Source organism: Meles meles, chromosome 19, assembly GCF_922984935.1.
Source record: "Meles meles chromosome 19, mMelMel3.1 paternal haplotype, whole genome shotgun sequence".
Classification (NCBI taxonomy): domain Eukaryota; kingdom Metazoa; phylum Chordata; class Mammalia; order Carnivora; family Mustelidae; genus Meles; species Meles meles.
Window position 1 is genome coordinate 55023404 of NC_060084.1, and position 13359 is coordinate 55036762.

Below are 13359 nucleotides of genomic sequence, written 5' to 3' on the forward strand. Positions count from 1 at the left end.
CATTTCAATTAAAGTTTGAATACCATGTCATTCCATGGAAACTCTTGTTAAAATCTCTATCAAGGTAGGTAAGCAACAGGTCGACACGGGAATTAGGAAAACAGAGTAGATCCTACAGGAGTAAAACCCAGTTATGTAAGAGATGATTCACATGGGGAGATTCTCACACTAAGATAACAAGATGTAGGAAGCATAAATTCAGTACAATACAGAGAAAATTGTTTCTGTTATGAATCTAGAATTTCTTTGCTTGCTAGGAAATCATCACTTTTCCAACTTGGGAATGACCTGGTTTGAACCAAGATTCCTTTTCTTTCTGAAGATATAGGTACACACACATATGTATGTACACGTGCTTCTTCCTACTTAGTACTGGAACTGTAAAATCTATCTTTAGCTTAATATGACACATTGCATTCTGTGCAGATCAAACCCCTAAAACTCTGCTCACAAAACAACAGGAAAAACATACAGGGTAAAATTTTACTGATAGTCTTTGGGAATTGTGTAGCTATGGCTTATCATATATTTGTAGTCACTTTGTTCAATCAGCGATCGTTGGGTAGAACCCCTGGCCATTTGATGGTGAGCCATGGTACAGAACAAGAAAAAGAAACTAACATTTACAAAAATCATTCCCGACAATCCTTATCAAAATCTTAGCAATAAAAAATCTTATAATTTTGAATTAGAGAAATACACTCAAAACCATTCGGTGAGGTCAGCAGTACCCTGGTATCAAAGCAGTATAAACAAAAGATAAAAGGCTAGTTTATCTGGTGAAACTTCTGCTACTCTGACTTTCTTTGGACATCCATCTGCATGTACAAAATAGAGGTAAGAGAAAAAATGAATCACACTGAAAGTAACTGTCCCTCTCTAGAGATATATCTGCCCCTGAATCCATTCAGGTCTGCTAACAAATACAGTTAACCATTGAATAATGTGCTTTTCATCAATAACAGTCCACTTAGAGAAGTTTGCTTGATAAATCCAGTGCACTACAGTAAATGTCTTTTCATTATGATTGCCTTCATATTTTATTTCTTCAAATTACTTCCTTATAAAACTATAGTATATACAGCAGACCACATACAACGAATGGGATGACCCATGACATGTTGTAATTGACCCACCCAACACCACAGATGAAGAGAGACTTTTGAAACACAATGACAGGGACACCTGGGTGGCTCAGTGGGTTAAGCCCCTGCCTTCAGCTCAGGTCATGATCTCAGGGTCCTGGGATTGAGCCCCCCATCCAGCTCTCTGCTCAGCAGGGAGCCTGCTTCCCCCCCTCTACCTGCCTCTTCACCTACTTGTGGTCTCTCTCTGTCAAATAAATAAATAAATGAATAAACAAACAAATAAATCTAAAAAGAAACACAGTGGCAGGGTGCCTGGGTGGCTCAGTGGGTTAAAGCCTCTGCCTTCGTCTCGGGTCGTGGTCTCAGGGTCCTGGGATCGAGCCCCTCATCGGGCGCTCTGCTCAATGGAGAGCCTGTTTCCCCCTCTCTCTCTGCCTGCCTCTCTTCCTACTTGTGATCTCTGTCAAATAAACAAATAAAATATTTTAAAAAAGAAAAGAAAAGAAACACAATGGCAAATCCACTTCATCTTGTGCAAGAGCTCCTAGAAAATCACTAGTAGGATTCTCAGCAGTCTGAACAGGAATGAGGCCTGGCATAATGTACTCAGGTACTCAAAGATTGAAAAATAGCCACCAACAATACTTTACCTAGCAAAATTCTTTCCACAGGGCAGAAACAAAGACATTCCCAAGTAAAAACACCTCTAAGCTTACCAGTAGATCTGTCCTACAAGAACCACTAAAGGAAGTCTTTCTAGATGAAACAGAAGGATTCTACTCAGAAACTGCAACCACACGAGAACACAGAGCTCTCCGCTGAACATAAATATGTAGACAATTACACAACCCTGCAGTATTGGAATGAGATACCAGTCACATTTATTTCTGCTACAGAGTTTGGTTTTGAAAAAAAAAAAAAAAAAGAATAGAAATCAAATTTGTTGGTAATAAATGATCCAACATAAAAGAATTTGTGATGTCGGTAACAAAGTCTGGAGGGGGTGCAGGGGTGGAGACGGGAAGAAGAGTTTTCTATATAATTGACACTGAGTTTCAAAAGGTCTGTTTTAGGGGCACCTGGGTAGCTCAGTCAGCTGAGCCTCTGCCTTTGGTTCAGTTCAGGATCTCATACTCCTGGGATCTAGCCCCACCCCAGGTTGTCTGCTCAGTGTGGAGCCTGCTTCTCCCCCTCTCCCTGCCTACCTCTCTGCTTACTTGTGATCTCTCTCTATGTCAAATAAATAAAATCATTTAAAAAATAAAAAAAGGGGTGCCTGTGTGGCTCAGTGGGTTAAAGCCTCTGCCTTTGGCTCAGGTCATGATCCCAGGGTCCTGGGATTGAGCCCCACATCGAGCTCTCTGTTTGGCAGGGAGCCTGCTTCTTCCTCTCTCTTCCTGCCTCTCTGCCTACTTGTGATCGCTGTCTGTCAAATAAATAAATAAAATATTTTTAAAAATAAACTAAAAAAAGGTTCATTTTACAGCTAAGTTGTTTTAATGAATCTCTAAGATATCCACTATGAAAATACTCATCGAAGACACAAAACTCAATGACAAAAGTACTAAGACATATCATGGGTATTAATCCTACAATTAACTAGATAAAGTATATCTTTGTATTTCATACCAAAACATGATACAGAAGTATAAAATGTTTGAAAATTACTCTGAATTCAAAAGGTCTTTCTCTCATGCAGAGAATAAAAATTCACCCACAAATACATGATGAAATTAATTCTATGTTAATGAGAACTCACCTAGACATGGTACAACGTTCACTGACCACTCACCAAGGAGACAAAAAGTAGGGGTCACACAGTATATATGTGCAACATACAAACACAAGACAAAAACGCACATAATTTACCGGTAAAAAGCATAAAGCTCATTCTTTTTTGAGTTATACTCACATGGTCTTGAAATATGCTGAAATTTCTATATTGAGAGCAGCGAGTGTTTAAAAACAAACAAACAAACAAACAAACAACAACAACAACAACAATAAAGATGTGAGGCAGCGGTGGCCGAACCTCCCCACCTCCTCCAGGGCCCACCCCTCCCTCCCATGCCCCCCACCCCACGCTGCAAGTACATACAAAAACCGCCCATGGTGCATACAAAAAGGGCAGGTTATAGAGTGTGAAAAGCTCCTGAAAACTCCTTCATCTGCCAGACACTTAGGATGAGGAAAGGAGAGAAGGGTGGGAGGAGCCGAAGCTGAATATTCTCTTCCTGTAACAACCTGCACAGATAAAACCCAACCTACACCTAGCTAATGTCGTGGAATGAGCCAAACAAGGAAGCACATTCCTAGGAAATTACCAAACCAGAGTAAGAGAAAACTCAACCCACAAAATTCTAAATAAAACACTGATGTGTGACAGAAAAGGAAAACTTCTATATTACCGTAATTTTGAACTGTGTCCACGTACCCATGAAAAACAACCAATTGATTGGCATGGCTTCATGGACTATAGTATCGTAAAGAATTCTCATTAAAATCAATCATAAAGAGGTGTAAATGAGAACTTTATGAACACTTAAAAAGCTTGAAAGACGTGTATTATGTTATTAATATATTCCATCTCCTCCACAGAATGTAACTGTATAGTCCTTTCCGTTACAACAGAGGAAACAAACAACATCTTCATTTCTGAATAAATAAATATCATAGATGTTGAAAATATGCTGAGAGACACTGTATATGAAATTAATATTTGGGGTTAAATTCTGATGCATTCTGAGGAAAGTAGAAGAAAAAGCTCATGATTAATTTCCCATGAAGCAACATTGCATTACTGAACACAAGGATTTTTCAAACATGGAGGTTTAGGGTACCTGGGGGACTCAGTCAGTTAAGCATCTTCCTTCAGTTCAGGTCATGATCTCAGGGTTCTGGGATCCAGCCCCACACTGGGCTCCCTGCTGAGCAGGGACTTTGCATCTCCCTCTCCTTTTGCTCTTCCCCGTCCATACTCATTTTCTCCATCTCTCTCTCTCTGTCTCGAACAAATAAAAATTTTAAACAAACTATATGGGAATATCATAATTGTCTAACTCACTTTTTTTTATTAATTTATTTATTTGACGGAGAGAGGTCACGAGTAAGCAGAGAGGCAGGCAGAGAGAGAGGAGGAAGCAGGCTCCCCGCTGAGCAGAGAGCCCGATGTAGGGCTCGATCTCAGGACCCTGAGATCACGACCTGAGCCCAAGGCAGAGGCTTAACCCACTGAGCCACCCAGGTGCCACTCTAACTCACTTCTTAATAAAGCACATGCCCATGTCGTACCAGGACATTTGATGTAAAAAATTTATCATTTTTTAAATGATTTTGATCATTTTTAAGTCATTTTAAAGATAAATCTCGTATAAAACTAAATAGAAAGTGAAAACACACATGACAAAGTCACAAGAAGTTCATAGAAGAATCCTACAATGATGCAATTATTAAAAAATAAGGTAATAAATGAGAATTTTTTCAAGGTTACAAGTTCAAGTCCTAAATGTGCTAGTTCCCCAATAGCATTTGTTATGTTGGAATTCTAGTAAACAGATAGAGACATTACAGTATTTCACCACTGAGGAATAGAACTCATAGAGCAGAAATTTCTATATGTAAAAAAAAAAAGAAAAAAGACCATTTGAAGGGAAATAAAGCAGTGCATTTTCTCATTTTAGGGCAGTGGTTTGTTATTTGTTGAAGTTACTGAAACTCAATTTTGTAAGACTAAGATTAACGCCTCCGTAACATTAGAAAGCATAAGCCAGAGGACATTAAAAATCTGTCTCCAGTGTTCCTGGAATTCCCCCACCAAACCCCAGTGTGCATACAACTACCCTGACCTACTTGTCCCATAATGAAAACCAGAATGGACAAAGGCCGTAGCATACAGGTCCTCAGAAATAAGATCCCTTCCCCAGGGCCCTCAAAACAACAGGAAGCTCTCAGATTAGGGGGGCCATCCCCCTCAAAGGAGAGTCTCCTGGCTCTCCTTATGGATGTGATGGACCATAACTGGAGCTGAAGGAGAATCCCTAGAGAAATCTAAGAACTTGATAATGTTGGAGAGCAAATGTCCCTCTGGGAGAGAAAGAAAAAAGAATCTGGGCATGTCTCCAACTATTCTTCATTCAAGGAGAGAGATTCAAACCACAGCTTAAGGTCTACCTTCCTCCTTCAGGCTTGGACCTCCCCTCTGTCATCTGCCTCATTCATTCCCACCTACCTGGATGGAAGCCTATGGTCTCCTTTCTCTTCACATCCCAGTGCTGTTTTTCTTGCTCCAAATATATCATCAGGTCTGGCTTTGACAGAAGGAGACCTGTTTATGAGGAAAAAGGAAAATGACTATTGCTGCCTCTTCCAACTTTCCAACAGTCTTGTGTTCAGCAGAGAAGAGACGATATTGCACAATCCTAGAAAATCATTTCCCAAAAGCTATTCCCTTTAGAACACACAGGAGCCAGGGTACATGGTTGTCCTAGGGGGATAAGCCTCTTCCTTTGGCTTAGGTCGTGATCTCAGTGTCTAGGGATCGAGTCCCACATCAGTCTCTCTGCTTGGCGGGGAGCCTGCTTCCCCCTCCTTCTCTCTGTCTGACTCTCTGCCTACTTATCATCTTTCTCTGTCAAATAAGTAAATAAAGTCTTAAAAAAAAGAAAAAAAGAACACACAGGAGGAATTTCCAATGTTCCCATCCTGACCTACACTTCCAAGTAGTAGAAAAGATAATAAGAAGGGAAAATTTCAGTTTAAGATGTGAACAGCACCATTCTATGTCACTAAAGGTTGAGAACTGCCACTCATCTGATGAGGGAGCAGGAGGCTGACTGAGGGCAAAGCAAAAGCTGGCACCTTGCACCCCCTCTCCACTTGCTCCCCTTGGTAATATGTGTAACATTCCTCAGGCACCCCTGACCACCATAAACGAGGAACAAATAGTTAACTTGCAGTGATCACAATCCTGCAAGACAGGAATCTCCCAACTATCTTGATGTTGACGGCTTGCCAAAAGACAACATTGATCAAGCCACAAGAGCTCTGGCACCTTGTAGGTCCTCTTTGGCATATGAAAGCTCCATTGAAACCTCCCTTTCCCTCACCTTCCCCCAACCGCAGGGTACATAACCTGCCATCCCTCATGACCAGGAGCAGCAGCTCTTTCTGCCCAGGGGTCCTGTTCCCATGCTTTAATAAGCCACCATTTTGCATCAGAGATGTCTCAAGAATTCTTTCTCGGTCATCGGCTCTGGACCTCACCCCACCGAACCTCACCTAGGTTCTAGAACTTCACCACGTCTACACAAACAATGATGTTTCCTTGAGGACGGAGAAGCTAAGGCTGAGAAGGAAACATCATAAAGATTTTTCTCTCCATTTACAAAGCCCTACTTATTTCCCTTTCTGCCTGGATGTGAATTCTAGTCATTCCCAAGAGAAATCTCTGAAAAGACAGAAGGAATAAAACCCTGATTGGGGTTTGGGAAATCCGGAAGGAGTCTTCCTCACCCAAGAAGAGGAGGTGTGCATTGTTCTCCAACATCATATCCCCGTGCAGTTGCTGCTGAGTGTGGGTCAGGCATCCCCACTCCTCCTCAGAGAATTCTATGGCCACATCCGTGAAGGTCAGCTGTCCCTGCAATAAATGTCACAGTCACTAAGTGGCCATTGACACAGTTCGCGATGTTTCCTAAGATGAAAGTTAGAGTTAATGTCACCAGCTAGAACCAGATCCAACCTTTCATTCTCCCTGACATGGGTGTGGAGTTAAAGAAAAACCTCTGGGGCAGGTGGCTGCCTGGTTGAGAACTTTCACTCCTTTCACTCCCAGAAGTCAACTCTATCCACTACACAGAGATGACAGCCCTCCTTATCCAGTGCAAAGTGTTGGGATGTGGGTGTGGAGGTCAAGAAAAACAAGGCTGAACCCACCTCAGGTCTAGCCAGGTCTAACCTTGACATATCTAGCCAGGTCTAGCCTTGACATAAGTATAGCCATCTTGGCCCCCGCAGCCGTGTTAAGCCTCCATGACCGGTAAATGACTCCTGGCTCCAGGAAGACTGACCAGAAGTTTTAAAAACAAAACAGCAAAAACCAATTAGAAATAGGATAGCTTAATGAGGTAATAAGTCCTGTCAGGAGTAGGATAGATTGACGTTGTAATAAATCATTCAGAAACAGGACAGCTTAACACTGTAATAAATCACAAGAACATAGGGATGCGATTGTGGCCCAATCACCTACTGCCAAATCCACACCTACTCTGCCTTTAAAAAGTCTGACTGTAATCTGGTTCATGGTCCCAGTCCTCACTCCACTCTGTCAGGTATACTTGGGCCCAAGCTTAAGCTTGCTGAGGTGCTTGGCTCCTTGGTGGTCTCTCAGACACGAAAACTTGGGCATAACAGTGGGAGAGGAGACAATGGTCAAGAAATTCTAGACATGTTTCTGATGTGAAATATTGGGGTTCTGGAGTGAATGATGAAGAAAGGATTGTTGAGATACCTGTGGTACAAACACTGTGGTCCTAATGCAGGGGGAGAGGAATGTGAGCAGTGACTGCTTCTATGCTGTGAGGTGGGGAGGGGGTGAGGGACAGCAGGAGGCTCTAAGAAATTTGGAAACAAGTTTCCAGGACCCTCAGGACCTCCCAGCTGGTGTTCTGATGAGGCCACTCACTGTTTAGTAACACTTAAGTCAGGAGACCCTCCAGATATCTATCAGTGGGCCACAAGCTTGAAGGATGATGGCCAAGCTACATTTGGGGAATAGAGTTCAAGGAAGTTTCCAAAGCAATTTTCATATGTTAAAGAGGAGTTACAGGATCCTGGAAGTCTATTGTTATGCTAAGACTTTTTTGCATCCAACAAAACATTAACCTTGGGTCACTTGTGAATTCCCTGAAGAATGTCCTACTCCGCCTTTCTCAGGTATTTGTCAAGAGACTGGAAGCTGAAGGAAATTTCATTTTATCCACACCTCTTTTGACTTTGTTCTCTTCCTCAGAAACTACAAGCAAGGGGGGAACCAGAGAGTTCAGTTGGTTAAGGGTCTGCCTACAGTTCAGGTCATGACCTCAGACTCCTGGGATGGAGCCCTGAGTTGAGCTCCCCTCTCAGTGGGGAACCTGCTTCTCCCTCTTGCCCTTTCCTCACCCATGTGCTCTCTCTCTCAGCTGAGAAAATGTTTAAAAGAAGGAATGAAGGAAGGAAGGAAGGAAAGAAAGAAAGAAAGAATGAATGAACTTACAACCAAGAGAAACGCAGAAGAAGTTTACACCTGAAATGCGATAGTTCCTGCATATTCCTCAGTATCCTATGTTCCTTACAAATGACAAGAGGGAAAATAGGAACATGGCAGGGGAGGATCTGGCAGACAGCACCTGTTAGGTCCCCCAATAATCGGTCTGTGATTAAAGGAGCAAGACTGATAAAAAGCGAAGGTCAAGCGAAGCTTTATTTCACAATAAGCATCAAGAATCAAACCGAAAGTTTGGGGCCACACCTCTTACAAAGAGGGCGAGCCCTCCCTGCCTCACAGACTAACTTTTATAGAGCAAAGGCCATGTGTGTGAGTGTGGCCACACACAGGTGGTCAATGAGATTGCAATACACAGAGAAAGCTGCACAGTCATGCTAGGTCACACTCAGGTGGCCAATTGAACTACAATTCACCCCATAGTAGATACTTGAACTAGCCTATCACCTTGGTGAGAACTCACGCCCAAAAGACTGGGCCCACACTCCTTGGTAGCTAGGGAGACAGTATGCGTGCCCCACTGATTGGATGTCTCCACCTGACCTGACCCGACTCAACCCTGCATTCGGGCTCTTATCTCCACCTGACCAGACTCACCCTTGTATTTGGGCTTTGTTACCTGGGACTGGTATCCCAGACTTGCTTTTAAAAAGTTCCCCTGGGGGGGAAGGGTCAATTTAAGTTTTACTGCATAAACAACAAAATGGCTGTTCAACCAACGTGGGGCCACTCTGACTAAACAGGCCCTTACACACCAAGCCAATAAAAGAGGTTCACATCAGCTGAATAGAAACAAATGTTATAACTGCCTAATGCACATCAAAGGACACATCATCACTGGTGTTTCCACCGGACTGAAAACAGGATTTCGTAATATAAATCTGATCTTGGAAATACAGTAGATGTACATAAACAATTCAATCACTATAGGATCTGTAGAGGCTGCTTTTAGTCGAGAAGGCTTGGGCAAAGGAGTGGAGGAAGGGCCCCAGTGTCCCCTTGGCTGAGTCCAGACAGGCCCAGCAGGGGACGCACCTCAAAATTCCCAAGAGCCTAAGGAACCAATGGGCTTCTGACAACCAGGTACAGTGAGCAGAAAGGAGCAAGTTCCGGGTTCCCCAGAACTCCTCACCTTCCTTCCCCCCATAAGCAACCCCCACACACTGCTCCTTGCAGACAAGCTCTCCTGTGCCCTCCCGCCTGTTGCTCTCTTGGGTCTTCAGAAAACTTCCACCACCTTTGTCTTGCCTCAGGGGAGTTCTGGCAGTGTTGCCAGAGGGGCTTCCAGCCAATCATGGACCCACGTCTGGGACCCCAAGCGACCAACAGAGACACTACACTGAGACAGCACAGTGTCCCTGTGCTAGTAATACCCAGTTTACTCCTTTCTTTTCTTTTAATTTTTAAGATTTATTTTTATTTTCATCTTCTTTAAAGATTATATTTATAGGGGAGCCGGGGTGGCACAGTCAGTGGGCATCAGCCTTCTGCTCAGGCCAAGACACAAGGTCCTGGGAATGCCTCCTACATTGAGGCGGTGGGGGAGTGTCTTTGCGCAGCGGGGAGCCTTCTGCCTCTGCCCATAGTAACCCTATTTGAGCTCTCTTTTTCTTACAAATAAATAAATTTTTTTACAAAGATTGCATTTATTTCAAAGAGAGCAAGTGAGAGAGCACAAGCAGGCAGAACAGGAGAGGATGAGGAAGAAGCAGGATCCCTGCCCACCTGGGAGCCCAATGTGGGGCTGGACCCCAGGACCCTGAGATCATGACCTGAGCTGGAGGCAGAGGCTTAACCCACTGAGCCACCCAGGTGCCACAATAAATCAAATTTTGAAAAAAAATGATTGTATTTATTTCAAAGAGAGTGAGAGGGAGACAGCAAACAGGCAGAAAAGCAGAGGAGAGGAAGAAGCAGGATCCTTGCCCATCAGGGAGCCTGTTGTGGGGCTGGATCTCAGGTCCCCGGGGATCACGACCTGAGCTGGAGGCAGAAAGCAGACTCTGAACCAACTGAACCAACCGCGGTCCCCAAAATTGATTTATACTTTAGAGGCGATGGAGACCGGCAGGAGAGGGAGAAAGAGAATGTCAAGCGGACTCCCCTCTGGGCACAGAGCCAGAAGCGGGGATACCAGTCCACGACCCTGAAACGCTGACCTGAGCTCAACCAACAGTCCAAGCTTAGTCAATGAAGACCCCCAAGCACCCTCCTCTAGGGGATTTTAAGCAGGCTATTTCTTTCACGTGCTAAAGATGGAGATACACGCACCCCCTTTCTTAGAATGAGAACTTTCCAAGTTTTTCTGGACTCATACCCACGGAGCTTATATCTGCATTTCCTCACTCCCCAGCTGCACGCAGCTGATGGAGAATCCAGATGAGCCCGAATGAGAAATTATTTCCCTCCCTGATATGCCAGGACCAGATCTCATCAGCCACAGGAATCTTGGACTCGACACCTTCCCCTCCGGATCTGCCACCAATGGAATATTGTCACTCCTCGCGGGACCTTAATTCAAAGTGATAACGACTGATGCCCTATCGAAGCCAGTTTGGGGACACAGGACAGAAGGCTCTGGGACATAGAGAAGCATTCTAAAGACCTAACCGTGAGTATCACTTGTGACCAGGTCTTAAAAACAGGTGAACGCAGAAGCGAGAAGCACCCGGACTCAGGCATCCGCATCTGCAGCTTCTAAATGCCAGGGTCTGCAGAGAAGCAGAGGACACGGCTCCGTGGGGACACCAGGCTCACCTGAGAACCAGCCATTTTGTCCTCATGAAGGATCTGTGGGGAAATCACAGCTGCATCAGGAGAAAATGCCCTGAAATCCAGCAACAGAGCTCCTTCTCCTCACACCGCTCGCCCGCAGGCAGGACTCGGAGATGCAGAAAAGGCCCAACTTCCCAGTCCTTTGTGTCAGGAGCAGCTCAGAAACTGTGAGCTCCTGTGAGGACACCCATCCCCGCATTTTCCTCACCTGCCTTGTGGGGAGGGAGGGGTCCCCTGCCACCGCCACTCACAACTTCAGCGTCAGCATCGGAACCGTGGGCTGCATGGACCCGACCCTCCCAGACTCATGGAGCAGAGACTCTGTCACCTCTTCAGGTCCAAAGCTGCAAACCAACTCTCAGAAAACCACCCAAAGCCCTCGGGCTCCCCCCTGGCCTCGCTGAGAATCTCCTGGAGCCCTTAATTAACACAACAGTGTTGTTTTCGCCCAAACCAACTGACAGAATCTGAGGGGGAGGCCCGCAGAGAAGATCCTTCCTGAAACTCCAGAGGTGACCCTGCTGGGAGGGAACTGGGGAGGTGACCAGGCCAAGCAGGGGAACCAAGGCTGGGGCTGGGAGCAGAGTTCGAGCCCTGCCTTCTCCACCATCAGAGTTTCTGGAGACTGGTTCCTTCTCTCTTTCTGCTACACAGAGGGAGACCCCTGGGAGACCGAACTTTCCCCATATAAATGCTAATGTCCCTTTCAAGGTAAACACAGGATTTCAGAGCTCTTCCTTTCTCTGCCTTTGATTCAAAATAACCAGCCAAAAATAATGCTTAGGGCAAACAGACATATTTTGGTGACAGAATATTCCCCTTCACTTGGTAGGTGTTTCTGTCCATAAGGACCTGCCACACAGTCTTCCACACTGCATGTTCTTTTTGCCCCCCATCAGCCATATGAGAATTCTAACTCTCAGCATCATCAGGAAAATTGGATGTTGTCCTTTTTCTTTATTTTAGCCATTCCAGAAAACACTGAGTGGTTTCTCGCTGTAAACTACGCAGTGTTCTTACAATAGCTGTCTTGGTGATTGAAATGAAAACCACTTGAAAAGTATCAGGATGAACAAAGAAAAAAGCAATTAATGCTTCAGTGAGACTCCATTTCCGAGTAAGTAACCTTTCTCTTCTCCACAGAACAGGGAACGCAGTTCCACCCTGACAGCATGATGAAAGGGGCTGGCAGCACAGACACAATTCCTCTGGAAATCGGACATAATCCCAAATTTCCCTACAGAACCCCAGCCCTTTCCCCAGGTGGGCTGCAGGTTTCACACCCCCGACCTGCTGAGGCCTCCTTGGCTGGCAAAGCAGTGAAGCTCCAGCTGCCCTTGATCCCCAGCTCTGTCTGCACGTTCTGTTCTGGGTGTGAAGTGTGGAGGTCAGTTCACACAACAGAATGAACGTGAGGAGAGTTTAATTTGGTTTTCCTGTGCTGTTCTCAATTCTTCAGCTGGTCTAAGACTTAAAATGATGTAAGACATTTTCAGTAGAGAAAAAAATGAAGTACTTAATTATGGGAATGAGAAAGACATGAGACTCAAAGACATGTGATTGAAGCTTCTGTGGCACAGTGAATTAAGGAGGAGGAGGTAGGATTTCAAATTTCCAAAGAGGGGATTATATTCAGAGGAGAAAGGAAAGATGAAATGTTTATCAAACAATGGTTTGTACTCCAGGTAGGCAACTCTTCCTCTTCCTCCTCTTCCTCCTCCTCCTCCTCCTCTCCTTCTTCTTCTTCTTCTTTTCTTTTTTTTTTTTTTGCAATTTTATTTTTTCCCAGTGTTCAAACATTGTTTATGCACCACACCCAGTGCTCCATGCAATACATGCCCTACTTAATACCCACGACCAAGCTCACCCAACCCCCCTCCATCCCTTCCATAACCCTCAGTTTCCTTCTCAAAGTCAACAGTCTCTCATGCTTCATCTCCCCCTCTGACTTCCCCCAACTCACTTGTCCTCTCCTCCTAATGTCCTCCGTGTTATTCCTTATGCTCCACAGGTAAGTGAAACCATATGATAATTGACACTCTCTGCTTGACTTATTTCACTCAGCATAATCTCCTCCAGTCCCATCCATGTTGATATAAAAGTTGGGTATTCATCCTTTCTGATGGAGGCACAATATTGCATTGTATATATGGACCATATTTTCTTGATCCATTCATCTGTTGAAGGGCATCTTGATTCTTTGCACACTTTGGTGACTGTGGCCATTACTGCCAT

General features: G+C 44.5%; 2 protein-coding genes across 2 annotated transcripts in view; one reads left to right on the forward strand and one right to left on the reverse strand.

Moving 5' to 3' along the window:
- Window positions 1-13359, forward strand: part of LOC123931367 (putative protein ZNF720) — an 867309-nt gene that overhangs the window by 323594 nt on the left and 530356 nt on the right. The gene's annotated exons all lie outside the window — the stretch shown is intronic.
- On the reverse strand, window positions 5303-11121 carry LOC123930590 (putative protein ZNF720). The gene is made up of 3 exons (XM_045986796.1): window positions 11107-11121; window positions 6600-6726; window positions 5303-5412 (listed from the first exon to the last, which is right to left on the reverse strand). The coding sequence occupies exons 1-3, from the start codon at window positions 11119-11121 to the stop codon at window positions 5303-5305; spliced, it is 252 nt and encodes an 83-aa protein (XP_045842752.1).

Bases quoted from the DNA above. Each gene is read 5' to 3' on its own strand.
- LOC123930590 (XM_045986796.1), bottom strand. The intron at 5,413-6,599 runs GTGAGGAAGACT...CCTCATAAACAG, and splicing joins TGCACACCTCCTCTTCTTGG to GTCTCCTTCTGTCAAAGCCA.